This window comes from Lichenostomus cassidix, chromosome 4 (genome assembly GCF_008360975.1).
Source record: "Lichenostomus cassidix isolate B80296 chromosome 4, HeHo_3.0, whole genome shotgun sequence".
Lineage (NCBI taxonomy): Eukaryota > Metazoa > Chordata > Aves > Passeriformes > Meliphagidae > Lichenostomus > Lichenostomus cassidix.
In genome coordinates, this window is record NC_139484.1 from 30975938 (window position 1) to 30995926 (window position 19989).

The window sequence follows — 19989 nt, forward strand, 5'->3', positions numbered from 1 at the left end:
CTACTCTGTCTCCCTTGTTTTTTTAATCACTCAGGAGTGAGCTGGAAGTAATGGGTACCTGCAGATTGAATTGTGATACATATTAAACCCATCCTAAACTCATGTTCCGAATAAAATGTTCCTAAACTGCCATCTCAGTTCATGGGTAATACAGGCTTTTACACTTTCTCTGTCCTCCTTGAAAATCTGAGGAATGACTAAAATACAAGTCAGCATGTACAGATAGGCTTTCCAACTACAAAAATCTTAAAGAAAGCTCAGATTTATGTTTTCCCACGTGTTTTTTTGAAGTATCACTGGATGTACAGTTTGACAGCTCCTAAATCTGATAAATTAATGTTAAAATACAAAGCTGGTTTCACTGTTCAGTGGTTTCTGTCATTACAGTTCAGGTTGAGAGGTGACTTGTATAAACTATTGCATTTCTCTTCTTTACACCTTTTTGGTACTTTTTTTTTTTATTTTTAAGATAGTGGTCCTGTCAATTCAAAGAAAGGAAAAAATACACCTTGACCCTTACTTCTAATCTTCTCATGTAACCGATGGACTGCTGAAACAATAGCAGTCACATCTGATACAACATCTTATTTATAGATGGAAGCAGCTGCATCCTCTGTCTTTGCATGCAAGAAGTCCTATTGTTTTCAAGTCTCCTGGTTAATGAGACGGTGGGAAAACGAAGGCCTACTAAAAGCATTATTAAAGATAATTAACACAAAAAGGAATGGGAGCTGTGGCTGGTGCAGCTTGCTCTAAACCTTGAGTTAGGTGTACATGAAGAAGTTACCAGTGCTGACAGCATAAGCTATAGGACAGCCTTGCGTTTACTCATGGATTCTTATATCGTATTTAGCATTTGGCTCATTAAAAATACCAATTTCCATATGCCTGCAGTTTCTGATGACTGAGGCCTGAACATTAAATAAGTTCAGCTTGGGGGTGAACTTATTATCTGCCAGGGGTGCCCTGGTGCTGTCCGCAGGTACCTCTGTACAATCCGCTCCGGGTCATTCGGGCAGGGAGCTGACAGGACTGCAGTGGGGCATGGGTGGCACTGTCTGGTGGTACAGTTTTCAGCTAGGAAATGCTCCTCTGGGATCTGTGACCAGCTGGCTGACCTCTGAATCTGTAGCATAGAATTTGGGAGCTGTAAGAGGTTGTTAATCCCTCTGTTGTCATCCTCATTTTTCCCTTCTGTTGGATGCCCCAGATGGAAGGAATGATTTCTGTCTTCATGGGAGAGCTCTCCTAGGCTGAGGAAAGTGTCTCAGCTTCATTATAGGTCCCTGGAAGTCTGTGGATGAGCCGCCAGGAGATCTTTTTCTGTCCCATTTCGGTCAGGTGTTCAGTGGTGTCAGTTTAAAAACTGCAGCCTGTGAAGCTCAGTACAGTGTGTTCTCCCCTCCTGTAGCACATGCTCTCAGGAGCTCTAAGGTGTTTCTCATATAGTTCATGCTGTGCAAATTAAAAAAAAAAAAAAAATTGGTAAATGTAACTATAGGGTGATAGAAGCACGAGGAGTGAGCATTTATATCTTTAGTACAAACTCAAGTGACAGCAGTGCTAAGGTGGCTTAAGGTCTTTTTTGTGAAATATTGTTTTTTAAAAGCACATACCTTTGAAATCTTGCAAGTGGGAGTCTCTGACTAAACAATTAAGTGTGGAAAGATCAACCAACACACAGGAACTCTGGTGACTTCTGTAGCATACATGTAACTTACAGCCAGTTTGCTTTTTGAAAGCTGTCTGTTCTGGTGTAAGCTCTAAAATTTCCTGAATTCTTTGGTAAGATGACTGACTGTTTTTAAACAATCTACTAGAAAAACAACAAAGACTCCAATAGCCCTTGAAATTTCTAGTTTAAATTGTGTTATTCCAGGCTCTGTGATACTGAATTTCACTGAAGCACTTTTAATTGAACTGAGATATGAAAGATCGGTGTGTGATGCTTGCTTGCAGGAAATCATCCAGTCTGGGTACCTCAGAGCCTTCTCTTGGTTCAGCTAACTTGATCTGATCATATTTTATTAAAAATTCAATTTTATATTAATTTTATTCATTTATATAATACACACCCACACACACTTATTTTTTTAAGCTTAGTAAGTTTGTGCTCTGGATCTGATGCTGGTTGTTTTTCTTTCCCCATAAAGCAGTTATTAAAGTTTTTGGAAAAGAATCCCATGTCTGAATTGTGGAATATATTGAATTGATAATTTCTTACAATTAGTTTTAGACTTTTTTCCCTACTATCAGTTAAATTTTGGCTTTAATTTACTGATCGGTTATGCTGTTTTATACTGATGGTTATGCTGTTCCAATATAGAGGATTATTTTGTGGGGAGGAGGGTAAGGCTTTTTTTTTTTTTAATCCATTCTTGTACTTTAAAGGTAATTAAAAACAAAGGACTTATTTTACTGGTCAGCTTTTTACTTGGCTTACATTGTAATGTGTTTATAGTAATTTTGGCTCTTGATTTACGTCCTCTAGAAAGTTTTGTTTGTTAAATTAGACCTGTTAAATGAAACTCATCAAGGTAATATCTTTTTCTTCTGGAACATATTTTTAGTTTTATAAGAAGTCATTATTAGGGAGATGTTTTGCAGTGTTTAGGTCTCTTGACCCTTATCTTGTTGAAAATCTAACTTCAGTAATCTTAGTATTAGACTGCTTTGTTGCACAGATTCTTTGGTAAATAAATTAATCTCTGGGTCTTGTGACTATTAATCTTGCTCTGCTGCTTAGGTTTGGTGAGGGATTTCCAGTAATTAGGACATCTTTGTGCTTGGTCTCAAAACAGTTACTGTTTTTTTTTTTCTGGTGTTGTAATGGTGAAGTAGGAAACAACCAGATGTATTATTTGGTTACTTTTGTTTTTCATGTTGCATAAAAAGCTTATAAATGTCTAAGTAGTTTTTCCAAGATACTGACCTGAGGGAGAACCTTCTAAAACCATATTAACTGCAGGATTCAGTGTTGATATGTTCATGTAGGAGACATTAAAAGAAAAAAATACAGACTTCTTTTAAAAAGCACAGGCACTTCAGTGCATCTTCTGATACTTCACTGTGGTTGCTTGTAACCTGTGAGCTACAGTGGGGCTAAATCAAGGACTTTAATAATGTCAAAATGTATTTCTACAGTAACGCAATTCTTGTTGAATGCTGCCTAGGACTTCAGACAATCACACCATCTCTTCTTGCTGAGAGTTTATACTTGTCAAAAGGGCTTTTTTGATTTGCCTTCTCCTGCCTTTCAATAATACAGCATTCTGGAGAAAAGTGTTGACACCAGGGGCAGTGAAATGCTTCTTGTGAGGAAATCTTGTGTATGTTTTGTTGCAAAACTATTTCAGTATATTGCTTCCAATTATTTAATTTTCAGCATTTTACTGTTGCTTCAGACCTCTTCAGGGTGCTTTTTAGTATCAAGTGAATAGAGAATAGAAGAAAAGTTTTGTGTGATGCTGCTTGGTCAGGATTATTGTGTTCATTGTGCAAATGCTCTGCCCATAACCCTTTTTCCATATGTGATGCATGTTGTTGTTTTCAGTGAAGCATGCATTCACCAACAAAGCACTTTCTGGGATTTAAGCTGGACTTATGTGGGCCACCTCATTGTTTTGAGGGAATTGAGACTTTGCTGGCTTGAGGTCAGAAATAAAACTTATTCTTGGTAATAGTTGTATTAAGGACTCAAACAGAAGGCTGTTCAAGTGAATGAAATGCTGTTAACCAGAAGGGCAATGAGAGCATTTTTTGTTTTTTTAATTTGCTTAAGAGAATGAGATTACAGCCAGAAAATTGTCTTGTCAGACAGCCAGATACTGACTTCCTGGTCTTCCATTGCCAAATGCTCCAGCTTCTCCAGCATGAGAGCCAGCAGTGAGAGCTTGGGCTTGTCTTTTAATTGCTTGTTGGGCAAAATGTTGCCTATTAGAGATTTAAGCATTGTTTTTTTTATAAAATCCAAGGATTTGGTTAAGCTGTGTTTACTTAAAAACTAGCAAAGCTCCATCTTTCTTGAGGTCACCTTTTTCTGGTAGCATGCAAAAGTATATTTATAGCTTGAAAGCAAGTAGGATGCTCTGATTTGCTAACACAGAACTCACTTTTAGTTATTGGACTAAGGAAAACACTGTATTAAATATTAACTTCAATTTAGAAAGCCTGGAAAAGCTGATCTTTTGTTTCAGGTCATTTGTGTTGGTATGAAGTACTTTACAGGTTTGGGCTTTATTAATATTTAAAGAGTTATCCTGTGAGTTAAAGAATCTGTGTAAATATTTGTGTTTTCAAATGTTTGATGTTCCAAATGTGTGTCTTCCCTGTGATTCTCAGTCCTTAAGGTTGTTTCTTCCAGTTTATTTGAATTTCTTCATTATTTCTCCCTGTTGTAAATCTTCCACGTTGTCAAATATGTTTAAAACAAGTTAGTGGACTCATAAGTGACAAAAATTCAGATATATATGGGATGTGTACAAAAGCCTTCTTTCTTCAGTCAAAAGAATAAATGTATTGTAACAAAAGATGGGTTCACCTTTTTGGTATGTACCATTGAAAGACTGGTCTGGTAGTAACGTAACCTCTCACTATCTCATTTCTCTGAATTATATCTGTTTTTTCAAATCAGGTTTGCAAGTTTTGTCAGTTCCTGTAAAGCTATTAGCATAGTACTCTTTCTTTTTTTTTTTTTTTTCCTTGACAGCTTGTAAACTTAAACTCAGGTTTTCTTTGCTGATAAACCTTTGTAATTCCAGTCAAATTTCTTCTGCAAAATGATTTTTTTTTCAAGACTGAATGGAGAAGGGAATTAAAAGTAATGTTTGAAAAGTCTCTAAAATCAGATGTGCTGCAACTCTACGAGTTTATAACTGTGACTTGTGCTTTTTTCTTTGGTTACATGTCTGGATCAGTATTGAATGTAGTATTTGTTTCTCTTCCCCTGTCCCTCGGGAATTCTGAATCACTTGCAGCAAAAATAAGACCAGTTGGCCTTAGATAAATTCCCAGTTACCAAGTGACACCATACCAACACCACAAGGTGATCAGCTATTGCCCAAGCTTCAAAAGGAGAAATGCCTAAGGATCTATTGTACAACACTGCTGCTTAGAAAGCCCTTTATTCCACTGTTCAAAACATGAAAATGATGTACTTAATTCCCAAAACACTTAAAATCTTTGAGGTGACTCCAGAAAACTAATTCCAGAAAGCACAGAACGAAGGAAGCTGTAGGTTTTCTTGCAGTAGCCTGAGCCTAGCATTGTCCTGTCAGCTCCCTGCACCCTCACAGTTGTGACCATTCCCCCAAATGCCAAAGGAGCTCCCTGCCTGACACCTCCAATATCCCTGTGGTACAGTAAAGGATATCTTGTTGATCCTGAACTGCCTGGAATTATCAGCTGGTTCCCTAAAGGGCAGATGGTCCTTTCATATACTTCTGTGGCTAACTGTGCTCCATATGTGCCCTGGGTGTGACTGTATGTAACCTTAACCTAGTAAATAGCTAACCTCAAATAGCCACTCTCTTACTTCTCACTCAGCTGGTACCTTCTGTAAGTTCACAGTGCAAGTTAATAATTTCAGAGAGTATGTGTTTGTGCATTAAGGCTTGAGCTTAGAGTCTTGTCACGTGCCATGGGAAAGAAATTCAAAATATCCTTGGAAGGAACCTGCTCTATAATTTAAGGTTAGAAGTCTATGACTTCATGTATGAAAATGTAGTATTTCAATAATTAATACCCTCCCCCCAAAAAAACCCCAAAACACAAACCAAGGTGTTTGCTGTTCTTGACTTACTTGTAAATTAAATCTCAAGTCTTAGAAAAACAAAACAAGAAACAAGGGAACAGAAAGGGAAGTGCAAGTCAATGGTAAAAAAAAGTGCAGACCTTGACCCCTGGATTAGACAACTGTGCAGAGCCAGCTAAATCATGACTGTAACCCTGGGGAATCTTCTCTGGCAAAACTTGCTGCTGAAACTGGAGGAGCAACTGTCTCTGTCTGTCAGCGTGGTCTTTCATCTGTACAGTACCCACCCCAGCAGAGCTGCCAGCAGAGAGCACATAGCACATGTGCTGCATCAGTGCATAGCTTGCAATCATAAAGCAGTCTCTGGGAGGCTGCTGAAAGGTCTTCCCAATCCTCCAGGGCAGGATTTTAATTTAGCAGGGCACTCATGAGTGCAGGTTCCCCCAAACTGCATGCAAGGCAGGCTTTGTGCCAGCGATCGCACTAAATGTAAGTGAGCAAATAGTATGTGGCCAAAGTGGAGTCACACTGCAGATAGCTTAAATTTGTTACTTGTGACAGCAATCCACAGCCAAATCTTGCCTTATTTTCAGTCCATTCAGTTGGGGGAGGATAAATATAAAGCATAAGCAGTGCAGTCTTGGTGTTCTGAGCTCAAAGTACAGAAGGGAAAGAATCACAGAACATTTTGAGTTGGAAGGGACTCAAAAGGATCATCGAGTCCAGCTCTTAAGTGAATGGCCCATATGGGGATCAAACTCATAACCTTGGCATTATTAGCCCCATGCTTGAACCAGCTGAGCTAATTGAAGCTGCAGAGTCTCCCTTTTGAGAACAGACATAAAGTATTCAGAAAATTTACAAGAAAATTATTGCATTGCTGGTTGTTTTCATGGACACATCTAGCTTATGCACTTCTTCTAGAGCTCCTGGCTGCTTTTTGTACCTTCACAAGTGCCAAAAAGCTTTAGTTAAAAGTACAGCTGGAAACTCTGTAGAACTTTTACCAGATTTTGCAGGATTTGGCTCACCATTAAATGTGTGGGGTCTTGGAGCTGCTGCTGCATTCATTCAGACTTTTTCTAGTATCTGAGACTGCCAAGAGAAGTGACAAGTTCTTTCCTCCCCTGGTAGTTTTTTTAGGGCTGTTTTCCTTCTAGCAGCTGCTTTGAGACCTCTAATTCGTTTCTATGCTGACCATCAACCCTGTGTCTTCCTGTTGGGGCTAAATGCTAGTATTAGTGAAACTATAGAGGGGAACCCAGAAGAAATATAATGAATTAATTTCTTTGAATTAAGGATGAGGAAAAAGCAAATGGTAGATGTATTTGCCAGTCTACAGCAATTGATAGTTTCATGAAGGAGCCAAAACCCTCACGTTTTCTTTCTGGAAAAGTTGGACTTTTGGAATGGGTTAAGAATGCTGGTGAGGGAGGTAAGGCAGGGGGACTAATGTGGCAAGGTAAACCCAGCTGTAATGCATGGGTTTTGTATGTAGAAACGACGACTTTATAATCTGAAAACACTTGTTTGTATCGTGTTGTGGATGACAAGTTTGCAGTCTGACTGCTGTTTCTTGAACTAGATAATTTATCTGAGACTGCTGACCACTTGCAGATTAAATAAAGTCTGACAGACAAACCGCTCCTTGATGTGTGACACTAGAAATAATAACCGTGATCTGTGTTAAATGTAACTGAGAATGTTGTCTTTAAAGGAAAAAGTGTTAACACTTACAGGCTTCCCTGTCGGTTGTTATCTGGATTACACGTGCTGTGATGATTTTTCAAAGAGAGGTCAGGTCCTGCAGGATGCTTTAGTTGAGGCAGCAGGCACACTCTGAGGAAAGCTTGTGATGATGCAGGGGTGGTGTAACTACTGGGCTTTATTTCTGGACCTTGGGGCAGAGAACAGGATGCAGAAAGCACCTTGGATTTCCACAGAGCTAGTTTTGATCCAGTTCTGTTGCTCCTGAGCTGACTCCCTGTGGATCTGCCTTCTGCATCTCACTCTCCAGGGTTTGTGGCTTACTTCTCCAGCAGAGAAGTGCTGTCTCAATGTAGTGGAGGCTCTTGTGGGTTTTGCCTGACTCCTGACTTAATGAGCCCTTCCATGTGGGGCTGGGGAGCAGAGAGCAGAAACAGTAATTAGCTCTATTGGTACCAACAGCCGTGGAGGCCAGAGCAAGTAATAAGCCTGTCTGGATCTCAGTTCCTCATGCTGAACACCACAGGTGTGGTGTCCTTGTGCCTCGCCCTCCCAGCCCTCTGCAGCCTCTCAGTCACCATGGCCAGCCTTTGTAGAGTCCTCTGCTTTTAGTCACACTGTCACTAATCATCCCTCTTCCCCTTTGCCTACAGCTCAGAATCCCTGGTGAGCATGGTGCATCCACATATCCCAGCACATGCTGCTGGAGCAAGGTTCCTGGCTGGCTCCTGAAGGAGATGGCAGTGCTTCTGCGTGGGTCTCCCCTTTCTTTGGCCATCCAGCATCACCATAGGCCATTGTATCTAAGAAAAGTTCACTGCTGTTTGAAATCGCGTTTGTCACTCCTGTGTTCTTGTGTCTCGGGAAAAAACTGGACGGGTGCTTGTTTCTTCCACGTCTCAGAGATTGGAGGGCTGTGCAAGCAGCTAGTTAACCTTGGTCATATTTATTAGTACAGTCTTAGGAATGCTTAGATACTGATGTGGTGCTCAAACCTGCTTAGAGCTGGGCTCCTAATTGCAAGGGCGTCTTGCCACTGAACGTGGCGTTCTGATGGCAGAGATTGCACCTATTGTGCACCTGAATGCTTTTGGGAGGGGTGTGATATTTCACTGCCATTCCCTACCTGAGCTCTGTTTGGAGTTTTTAATGTTAAAGGTGAGTCGTCAGACTCAAGAGATAAGCAGTAATCTCTGATGAGGAATGTGCATACCTTTAACGTGTGATTTTGGAGACAACACATGATTTTAAGCTGCTGTGAAGGTATGCACTTGGTGTTTAGGAACAAATGTCCTTTGCTCAGGAGTTGATAAGCAGTATCTTGTTAAGATTTGGTAAATCGATGGCTGTCATATGCTCAGTCTAAATTCGTTTGCAAATCAACTGGTAAGCTTTTACATTTCAAATGTTAGTTTAAATGTTAATGAAAAAATGATGCTTAAGAACTAGGCCAAAATACTCTGTGATGAAACCAAGAGTGTATATTTTATTATGTAAGAGGAATTCAGTGTTACATCTCTAACACGTGTTTAACTTGCACTGAGCAAAGCATGTGACATATGGTCCTGCTCTGGAAAGACTATGGAAAAACCTCTTTCCCTTTAATATGGGTTGGATTAAGCTTCTGAGAGGCTGCCTGCTGTTGTGCTGTGGACAGGGTTTTCTTGTGTGTCGGTGTGTTTGGTTTCTCAACCCCACAGCACTTGCTGTTGGTCCTTTGGAGTCTGCACCACCTGCTGACTTGTAAATGTCTTTGTTGGGGCTGGTGGCGGAAGAGAAACGAGAATAACAAATAAAGGAACGTTTTTGAACTTGGGTAAAAAAAAAAAATCAGCTGTGACATGACAGCCACATACATCACTAGCAGTTCATAGAAATTAAGCTCTAGTTCAGTAGATGGTTTGTAGGCCAGCTGTGAGCAGTCACTGCTATTGTGATGCCTTGTGTTCTTAACTAGGAAGTCCCTGGTCATGAAAAATTAGCTGGCAATATCTCTGTCTCTTTATGGTTGTTGGTAGAGTTACTGAAAAACAAAGGCAGGGCCAGCCAAGTCAGGGAACAGAGTAAGTGGCAGGTCAGCTGAACTCACAGCTTCCAGCCTTTGCACAATCTCCTCTGTGTGCAATAGTGAGTGGAAATAATGTCTGTATATCCACCTCTGTAAGAGGTGGCTATTTGACAATCAGTATAGGTGTTAGGTCTTGGTGTTGAGCTGCGTGATGCATGGAAGTGGATTTGGATCAGATGGATGCCTTCAGCAGGTGTGATGAGATGAAAAGGATTTCAAAGAGCTGACAAAGAGCTATCTAGAGCTGCTAATGGGGGATATTTGAGAGGGGTGTTTACAGATTGTCTCCTATGGTTCAACAGTACAGCCAAACCAGCTGAATGGTTTGTTCCCTCCAGAAGGGATTTTTTAGGGGCTGGCAGAGTGAAGTTTCACTGTGTGACTTCTCTGGATGTGTGCTGAAGTCAGTTCAGAGCAGTGACCCCAGTAAGCCCATATGAAATATGCAAATTGATTAAACCCCAAGTAATACTTAAAAAACCGAACCAAAAACTTAGATACCTCTCAGAATTCTACCATTTTTTACGGGAAGTAAAAAAAACCCCAAAACGAAAACCCTCAAAAACAACATCAAAAAACATAATAATTTGGAATTACTGAATGCGGTGTCTTTTTCAGAAAATACCTGAGCTAATAAGGAAATTCAGGCTTGACTATTCTGTGGAAAGTACTTTAGTACTTTACACAGAGGAGTAATGCCAGCTCTGGGAGGATATGACCACCAGTAGCTTTTGAGATTAATTTTTGGGTGAGGAATGATTTGACATGCAGATATGCACTACAGTGTGATCATTTGTCTGATAGTCTGGGAATAATTTTCACGTGACCTACTCTTGATGCTTCAAGTAAGATTTATATCTGTTGGAAGCTATGCTCTGAAATATATTGGAAATTCATCTTCTAAAAAAAACCAAACAAACATGACACTTGGCTATCTTGTGTATTTAACTTCTGGGAAAATTATATCTGTCTAAATGAATCTTAATGAAGAGATGAATATAAAGGATGTATATGGGATATTTACTGCTGAAATTAGTTCTCTCTCTTCCTTATGATTTTGTTGTATCTGCTTTTTTTTTTTTTTTTTTTTTTAAATTCATAAATGTGAAGAAATTGAGCAGCATTATCTCCCATAAAAAACCCCAAACTTTTAAAAGTGAAAGGGAGCGAAAGGGAATAGTGCAGTTTAACTTCAGCAAATACCCATTGTTGCCTTTGCGGTTGGAAAGGAGAACTTTATTTTTGTTTTGTTTGTTTTGTGTTTTTGCTTTGGTTGGTTGTAAGCCAGCAATATCAAATGACTGTAAGCCAGCCACAGAAAACAAGTCACTGTATTTTCTGTTGATTATAGTACTACTGAGATATATTTGTAGTAAGTTCTGGCAGAGCACAGTTCTCAAGGCGTGTGGGTTCCTTTTGTTTCTGGATGTGAGTTGTCATGGTAATAAGCCAGGAGCTGCACCGTGGAGCTCCTCATTGCCATAAGCCCAGCTCAGTGATGACTCTGTGACAAGTGATCTCCCCTGGCATCATGAGCTTCTAGAAAACTCCAGTTTACAAAGTGGACGTGGCCCTGATGCTCTGGGTGGTTCTGGAATGAGCGTATTGCCAGCTGGGTTGGGATTGAATTTTGCCTGGGAACTGATTTTTCTTGACCGGAGGGTGGAACTTGTGTTTCTGGGTAGTTTTGGTGTTTGTTTGGTTTTGGTTGGCTAGGGGAAAAATGCACAAAGCAGAGGGTGGAGTGTGATGCCATTCAGCACTCGGGACAGTGCTGAAACCCCAATTTAATTTAATTACTGGGCTGTTCCCTCTCAACAGCACAAGGAGGTCTTGTTTTAAAAGCAAAGTAAAATGCAGCTATGTCTGAGAAGATGGATAAATGTGAGCAGTTGGGATTTTTACAGCTTCAGATGCAGACAGATGATCGCAGGTGATGGTGCAGAGGTGCCTTTCTGGGTCACCCCTTCATCAGCTCAGGCACATTTCTGCCTTATCCTGGTACTGAATTTACAGTCTGTTCATGATGGAAAGCTTAAACTGTTCATGGGAGCAATTATCACATATCAGCTGACAAAAGGCACCTCCTCTATGTCACTGTGACTGTTTTGCTCGTGATTTGGAATACCTGCCCCATGTAACACATCTGGCCCACCATATGTTCATCCACCCTGAATACCAGTGTGCTGTGAAGTGTTCATTGTTGGGATTTTTTTAATGATTGCAACACTTCTAACGAAGCATTTGAAGAAGGAATACTGTGTAGCTGTGGCTGTGATGTTGAAGTACCAGGACCTAGGCTTTACAGAAGCTTAATTTTTTTCCAGAAAATAGATTGCCATTGGCCACTGTAAGGGAGGTTGTGTGAAGGTTTTGTCTAGGTTAAGTTTGTAGTGATGTGCCTCCTTCATGGCAAGTTGTGTGACTGGCTTAGTTATTCCTAGGTTGTCTGAACTAAAATCCTTGTGCATAAAATGGTATCATGAATATTAACCTGGCTGCTTTGAAACCCATAGACTAATTAAGCATATTAAAAAAAAAAAAAAAAACCAAACCAAATCCACCACTAAAAGGATCTGAGAACTGTCCTGTCTCAGTCTTGCTCTCCACAGCTCTTGGGGAATCCTCTAAGCACAGCTAACTACTAACCCTATTTTTGGAAGGCAAGCTTACCTGATACACCATGGTCTTCTTTTCCTGGCCACCTTGGTTTTTCTTCCTGGTGTTGATCTCTAGCCTGATGTCCTTTAAAGTGCTTCTGCCATCACAACTTGGTGCCAACTAGGAGTTACTTTTTGACTGTTAACTCCAGGACATTTGTGTATCACTTCATTTTCCCCCATTTTATTCCCGATTTTAAGAATTTTTTTTTAATTGAAAACTGCCAATCATTATGGTGCTGTATAATTGAAATAACTCACATAAAATGGATCTCTGCTACAAGTAGTTGCTTAAAAATAAGTTCCACCGTGTTTAGTAGCTGTTCTTTTTGTCAGTGCAAAATTGATTTTTGTTTAATAGGATATTGGGCCTTATTTCATATTGCTAATAAAAAACGTCGGGAAAATAACCCTCAGAAAACAATTTGAGACTCTCCTTAGCATTAAAAAATAATCCTCTGCAACAAAAGATGTGGCTATTTGTGCAATGAGTGGGAAAATGGATTTAACAGCTTCAATACAAACCTCCAACTATTGGCCATAAATATTGAAAAGATGCAAAAAGACAACTACATGTATTTTTAATGGTGAATAACATAAATGCCTTTTATAATTATGGACTATGCTGTCAATAGGAGCGATCTTTTGTGGTGGAACTGTTTTGCTGCATTTGGACATGCGATCAACCCTGGGATTTCTGACTACAGAACTTGGGCTTTTGTGTTAAGCATTTAATTGTCTGACTTCTGAGAGTCCGGAAAGCAGGAAAGAAACGCACTGTACTACCCTGTAATTTCCTGTGCTCATTAGTTTGCCTGTGGACTTCTATGGCATGGCAGGCTTTAATTTCCCATCTACCCTTTCCATGTTCATCCCCTCATCTTAAGGGATGATTATAATAATGAATGTCTTAATTTTTTTTTTTGCTTTTTTTCTGCTGAAAGCTTTATGACCAGCAGGATATGTTGAATCAATGGGACTACTCTTGAGACAGTGTTAAAGTCTGTGAGTGTGGGTGGGTCACTGAACCTTCCAACTCATTTTTGTACACTTCCAATTAGAAAAAAAATTCTAAAATGCCAAAATGAGCATGTAATGAAATTGTCTTTTGAGGGACTCTTTAGAATGAAAATAATTCACAAAAGAAGTAAAGTATCTTTGAAAGACAGGAGAGCTGATTTCAGTACCCCACTGAAACATCATATTTTTCTGCAATTATTTTACTGTGATCCTATGGTGCTTCTCCAGCATCTGACATTGAAGCAGTAATTCAGTTAAGTCTTTGGAAAAGCGTTTTTCTGTTCTGTAGTGGGATTACCCCCAGGAAAATGGGATTTCTCCTTTTCCTTTATGAGGTTTTGGAGTTGCTCCTGATTAGCTTCATGCATGGGTGCTTCAGTTCTGGTGTTTTCCAGATTAAAATTGCCTGTTCCTCCTGTTTCTAATCCAGTTTAAAAATTCCACCCATAACCCAGAACAAATGTCCCCACCCTCCCCGTGGTGGAGCTAAAAATAATTTTTGTGTGTCAACAAGTCTTAACAAGATCAACGCAATATCTCTTTTCTGCTGCCCAGAGGAAGGGAAGGCTTGGTTTGGCTGGATGACCTGTAAGATGCCCTTCAGGTGAAGGATGATTCCCAAGCTTAGTCCTGCCTGGTTGCTGTGGAGTGACGTTTTGTCATGAGTTTCCCAGAATGTAATGCATGTTAGTTGAGACAAATGCATGCAGGTTTAAGATGGTAACATTTTTCAGAACTTTTGGGTAAATTTACAAAACCTATGTTCTTCCTTAAAACGTGGCCCATGGAATTTCATTCATGTAAGTACCAATGAGGGCCATTAAACATATGTAATTTCACTTAAATATTTCATTTCTTTTTGTGTAGCTGCCAATTCAGCATCAGTTAATTATTTCCAATAACTTAGGCTGTAGTTTATTTTTAAGCCACAGATCTTTATGTGCAATAGTAAGAATGGCTTGCGGGGAAATGTTGTAGCTTACAGTAAAGTTAAAAAGAAAAAAATTACCTTAAATTGGTAGTATAATAAGTTGGATACTGGCAGGCAGCCCCCTCCCACCTGAATTTGAAGGTCCTGGTATAAGAAAAGGAATGTTAAAAATTTGTAGCACGTGACAAATACTTCTTTTTAATATCTTTATGGCTCAGTGCTAAGTGTGTACATACCTGGGCATGCTCCTGCACAGCTGTTATGAGTGTGTTCAGGTTTTTTTCCACTGCTGGCACCCTAGAGTTGAAGATGAAATATTCATCTTCATGGGTGCACAGCCATGATTTTGGTTTGGATCATGGCTTCATTGCTCAATAAGAAGAAAAAGCTTGGCATTGCTGCTCTCATTACTACATCACAGTTTGGGGAGGTCTCAGTCTGAGCTAAAATAACTGATCAGCCATAGAGAAATCTTTTTGAGCCTCAGGTGAATATTAGGTTCCTTTTTTTTTTTTTTATGCTTCAAGACAGTGAATCAAGGAATTAGCTTTACTTTATTTTTTGCCTTTTGATTTGAAAGAAACCAAACTATTAGAAGATGAAAGCTGCTCTCTGCTTGTTTGCCACATCACAGAAATTACTTGGAGAGCAATGAATTTCCCAGGATTTTACTTAACTGTGGCAAGGATGAATAGTTGAGTTTGGCCTGTAGTTTCACACCTTAAAGCAAACCAGGACTGAACCCAGCATAAGCTTGCAATTCTTAGAGAAGTTTAGGGTTTTCAGTCCAAAATAGCAAATTTTCACATCTCTAGCATCTTAATAAAGTAAAAATGTCTTCATTAAGCTAGTATGAAGTTGGGGACAGCATTCTGGTTTGTGTAACTGGCATTGCCAAATATGTTTGAAGCACAAATCAAATGGATAGAAAGTCTGGGCATAAACATGGACAGATTTTTATTAGAATGGAGAGCAGAGGTAAGGTTGCAGACCAATATGTTTCTGCAGACCTAATTGGAGTTGAGCTGTGTTAAAACTTGAGTGTCTCTGTTTTCTTTCAGAGTACAGTCAGAACTTTAAAGTGATCCATCTGACACCACAGAAACAAGCAAATTAAGAAATAACACTGAATTAAACAAATTTCATGCTGCTTCCCACACAACAACCCAAGCATATGACTTTGGCTGCAGTACAGATTTAAGTGCAGATTAGATTTCAGTCTTTTAGCTTTCATTTAAATAAAAACATGCTTTGAAAACTGCGCTAATTTTTGCTTTGGATTTAATTTTTGTTTTCGGAGTGCCCATTGAGATGTTTTCTCAAGTGGTTGCCACAACCTTGGTGTAGCAACATCAGCTGAGCCTTGGCATGGCTTTTGCTTTTCTTTGTTTTAAATTCTTCTGGCTGGATAAAGCTAGAAAGCTGGTAGTTCCTCTGTGGTTTTGGATAAGTAGTCCTTCCTGTAGCAGAATATTGAAGCAGTTGCAGTGGTGATGATTAGCTTTGCTCCTCTTGACATTTTTAAGCTCTTACAAAGTTAACTGGAAACAATGACGGGAGAAGCTGTGCAGAGTAGAATCCTCTGCAGTTTCGATGGCTCGCTCTGCCCTCCGGTGGCCATTCGGGTACATGCCTTGCAAAAACAGCATCCACAGGAGCGTCTCGTCACCTGCCTCCTTCTGTGCATCCTGGGCAGCTTTAAGGGACACTGCGAGCTGGCAGAAATGTTTGCGTAAGTCACAGTGGGCTTGAATTTAGCTGCTGCTTTAAGGGTTTTGCTTAACTAGTTGGCATAAATCGTGTAGGCACATTGTGTCCTTGAAGGACTGAGTTCTTTTCCTGAGAAATTTAGAAGTTCATCTTTTGTCAAGTGTCTTGAATATCGAAATCAAAAACCTTCATAGCTTACATGCCTGAGTTTATGTGTTTGTGTTATTTTTGTGAAAAGGTTTCATTTCAAGCACTTGGAATCTGCTTAGGTTATTGCAATCCTTGACACAGATGTTTCCGAAGGACTTTTGCGTTCTGTCAATTCACTTTGAATTAGGAAGTTGAAACAGCTATTTGCATTCGATAATGAGTATTTTTGCCAAGTAAGCACAGCGTAATTTTTCCTGAGATAAATGGAAAACTGATGTGGACCTCACACCATTCTGATTGACATTCTGATTTTACTTTTTTTAATTGCTGTCTTTTTCTTTAATGCTGCAGGCTGACTGGAGGTGTGCAGTGACTACTGACCATACATGAATATATCTTTGCTCTTTTGACTCTACTGTAGTTTTTTTGTACCTTGCACTATTATGGAGAAATTGATTCAAAGGGCTGTTGCTGGTTTTTTGTTTCTTCAAATTCAATGCCAGACTTTTGGTGCTAGAGGGAGCTGTTCCCTGCCACATGCCTCTGGAAAGATACCACTTAAGGGAATGGGCAGCAGTTCACTTTGGCACTTGTCAGAAACATCCACTGCATGGCAGCTGAGATGTTAGAACATTTTCTTTTTTGCCTTTTTTTTTTTTTTCCTTCAAATAGAAAAAGAGCTCCTTGCCTTAGTTCTCTCAGTGATGAGATATCTTTAGCCAGCAACCATGACGGAAGCATGAGTAAAGATTTCATTAGTTGTTTTTTTTTCCTCACCCCTCCCCTTTATTAGAGCTCTTTAAATTTTTTTAAATCTCCTTTTATCCCTTGTTTTTTTTTCTAGTGAAGGACTTCCACCATCTGCAGTTCATCATCTGGGGACCAACGGGATGTTGTATTTACAAATATTTGACAAATATACTTGTATTTTGAAAGGGAATTATTTATTTGAAAAAAAAAGAAAAAAGAATTCATTAAACTTAGCCTGTTTGCTGTTTGTGAAACTGGTCAGAATGACTTAAGGCCAGGCTGGATGAAGCTTTGAGCCACCTTGTCTAGAGAAAGGAGACCCTGCCCATGGCAGGGGTGTTGGAGTGACGACCTTCAAGATCCCTTCCAGCCCAAACCATTCCATGGTTCTATGACTCCCTTCACTCGTTTAATGCATTCCCCCTGCACTGAGCCACTTCAGCTGCTCTTCTGTAGGAACATAACCTGCGTTCATCACTCCTTTGCACATCTGTGGGGTTGGTCACTAGATTTGTGTCACCCATCAGTTTTGGAAACCACATGCCCATGGATGCCCTTTTAGGTCTGTAAGCTAGCATCCTTAATGGTTCTTTCTTCTGTGAATACTTCACAGCAGATAAAGTCTCTGCCACTACAGAGAAACATCAGGTGGCAGGAGGTTACTCTCATTTTTTCTCTGCTTGTTGTTAGAGAGGCCTGCTTGAAATGAGTTAGAGTATCCCTTTCTGCAGGCTCTTTTCCATGTCCGGTGCTGCTCTGAGCATCTGATCCTCAGTGGTGCACTCCCAGCTTCCCAGGGCAGCTGTTGGTGTGTGCTGCCGAGTCCAGCGCGTCTGGCTGAGCAGCAGCAGTGCCACGGGGACTGTCTGGCTTGCATCTTCCCCTGCTGCCAGCACAGGGCTCCCGGGAGCCTCTGCTCACCTCCAGCCTGTCTGGCAAGTGAGCAGGTCACTGGCTGCAGCAGACATGTCTTTTCACACACTTTTACTAGTATTTAAAAAATAAAAAAGGCGAGCCACTACTGTATTTTCTCTTTAAAACCTTTTCTGTGCAAAGTCCCTCCATCCCAATACACACATAATTACTTTTGTCTTTGATGCACCCTCTGCTCTTCCCAGGATCAAAGCCTCTAGAGGGCAAGGGAACAGAAGGGCTGGAATGGAAGTTTAGTTGCAGCATTTTGGCTTGTGCGTTTCTTCTGCTTTTTCACACTGAGTATTTGCCTTTTCCACTCTCATTCAGAATGAGAGACATCTATTTAGCCTTAGCTGTTGAGTGTAACTCCTGGTATCTTTTCTTTTCTGATCTGTATCATGGTTTCAACAAGTACAGCACATTTCTACACCTAATGTATTTATTGGATTTTCTTTTTCTTTCTTAAATTCAAGCTCTCTCTGTGAGTTCAATTCTTTGCCCAAGGAGTGTTCTTTCATTGTGTCTGAAAAACAAGTATTTCTGTACTTTTTAGGCAATTTTAAATACACAAATGTTTCACAGTGATCAAATCTTTAATAAATTTCTAGCTTTGATATATTCAATTGTTTGAAAACATCTTCTCACAGTAAGTTATGAGACTTGTGTTGGTGTTAGTATATTCTTAACTTTGTCAGCTTCAGCTAGGGGTTGTGGACCATTGCTCTGATTTTTAATGAATTATGGATAATACTTTGTGTCTCAATGAACAAGTTTTAAAATAAGGAAGAGGATGATGAAACTGTGAAATCCATGAGCCAAAGTTAAATCACTCTAAATAGAGGTTACTGGCTTCACTGAAGTTTTCTCCTAAGTGCTGTAGTTATTTTAAGTGTAACTTGAGCAAAGCCTCTAGCCTGACATCAGTGTTTCCATAGTTGCATTTTAGGAAGTTTTGGTCTTGGGTGGTGTTTTCATATCTTTATTAATGTTTTGTCAGCTGGATATTGGAGGTCCATGATGGTTAAATGTAACACTTCACCATATTGTAACTATGATCATATTTGACCTTTTCTGTTATTTCATGCCAATAAGTTTCTATTCATGCCAGCTTTTTTTTTCTCATTTAAGATTGTGGCTTATCTTCCATTTGAAGAGGATACAATTTTAGAAATATCTCTATACAATGGGGTATTTTGTTAGACTCTTTTGTACTTCTTTCTTTTCCCCTGAACATGAAAAGATTGGTTTCTTATGACCTTACTTTACAAAGTAAATGAAAGTTTTTGGGGATGTTGGGTTTGGAAAGCAGGACAGTTGCGAAGTAGTTCACTGCAGTTCTGGACTAGGCTTGTTTGTTAGACATAGAGTAATGACAGCAAAAGCAGAAAGGTTTCTGTATTTGGCAGGGACATGCTATCATTCTTCCTTGTGTGATGTTCCAAAGTATAACCAAAGGTGTTCTGCATTTTGCCTTTGACCTCCTGGAAGTGTTCCCACTACCTCTGTTAAGAGACCTTTGGATGCTTTTAAAACCAGTGTCTTAACAGCTTGTACCAAACTGAGAATACTAATAATACTTTCCTTGTTTTGTAGGACTTGGAGATTGTGTATTCATATTTACATGGAATGGAAGCATTGTCTAATCTGAGAGAGCATCAGCTAAGGTATGATACTTTGTCATTAAAAACCATAAATGTTATTGCACTAACAAAGCAAAGGAACAGTAATTTTGGTAACCATGTACTCTTGTGTACCCTCCCTCAAACTGGCTATCACTGCATTCTTTTCTTCCCTTCTTTATTTTCCTAACACTTCTCCTTGTATGTGTGCACAGTGTATCTCTATTTGCTCCTTTCCATTTCTCTCTGTTATAAATGCATTTGTTTTCTTTTCAGAGTACAAGCCCACATATTGATGAAATCATTTATGTAATATAGTAATTATGAGCAGAGTCTGTTTTTCAGCTTATGTTTCAATTTGTGCTTGTTTTGTGTGGAAATTTTGGACACGTTATGTACAACACATGCAAGTAATACTCAGTAAAAATATTTTATAGATGTCATCCACACTTTTAAACTAAAATGTTTCATGAAGCAAATGAATTCATGTCAAAACTTTCACGAGAGCTTCCTATTTTCTTGGTAAAGACTTCTGCTTGTTTGGTTTTTAAGTAATTGATTCATTTGTCCTCACACAAGCATCTTACATCAGAGGTTTCTAAGGGTATTTGGGCATTAGTGAGGCTGGCAGCTACAGAAGGAGGCCAGCACATCTGCTGTATGCCCTGTGGGTAGAGAGGAATTACTGCTGTTTTATATCCTGAGCT

General features: G+C 39.6%; 1 protein-coding gene across 6 annotated transcripts in view; it reads left to right on the top strand.

The window, feature by feature from the left end:
• RAPGEF2 (Rap guanine nucleotide exchange factor 2) overlaps positions 1–19989 on the top strand; it is a 179761-nt gene that overhangs the window by 36067 nt on the left and 123705 nt on the right. For all 6 annotated transcript variants that reach the window (XM_085058610.1, XM_085058603.1, XM_085058606.1 and 3 more), the window contains exon 2: positions 19257–19327. In XM_085058610.1, coding sequence (XP_084914736.1) covers positions 19257–19327 — 71 coding nt within the window. The remainder of the gene's footprint in view (positions 1–19256; positions 19328–19989) is intronic.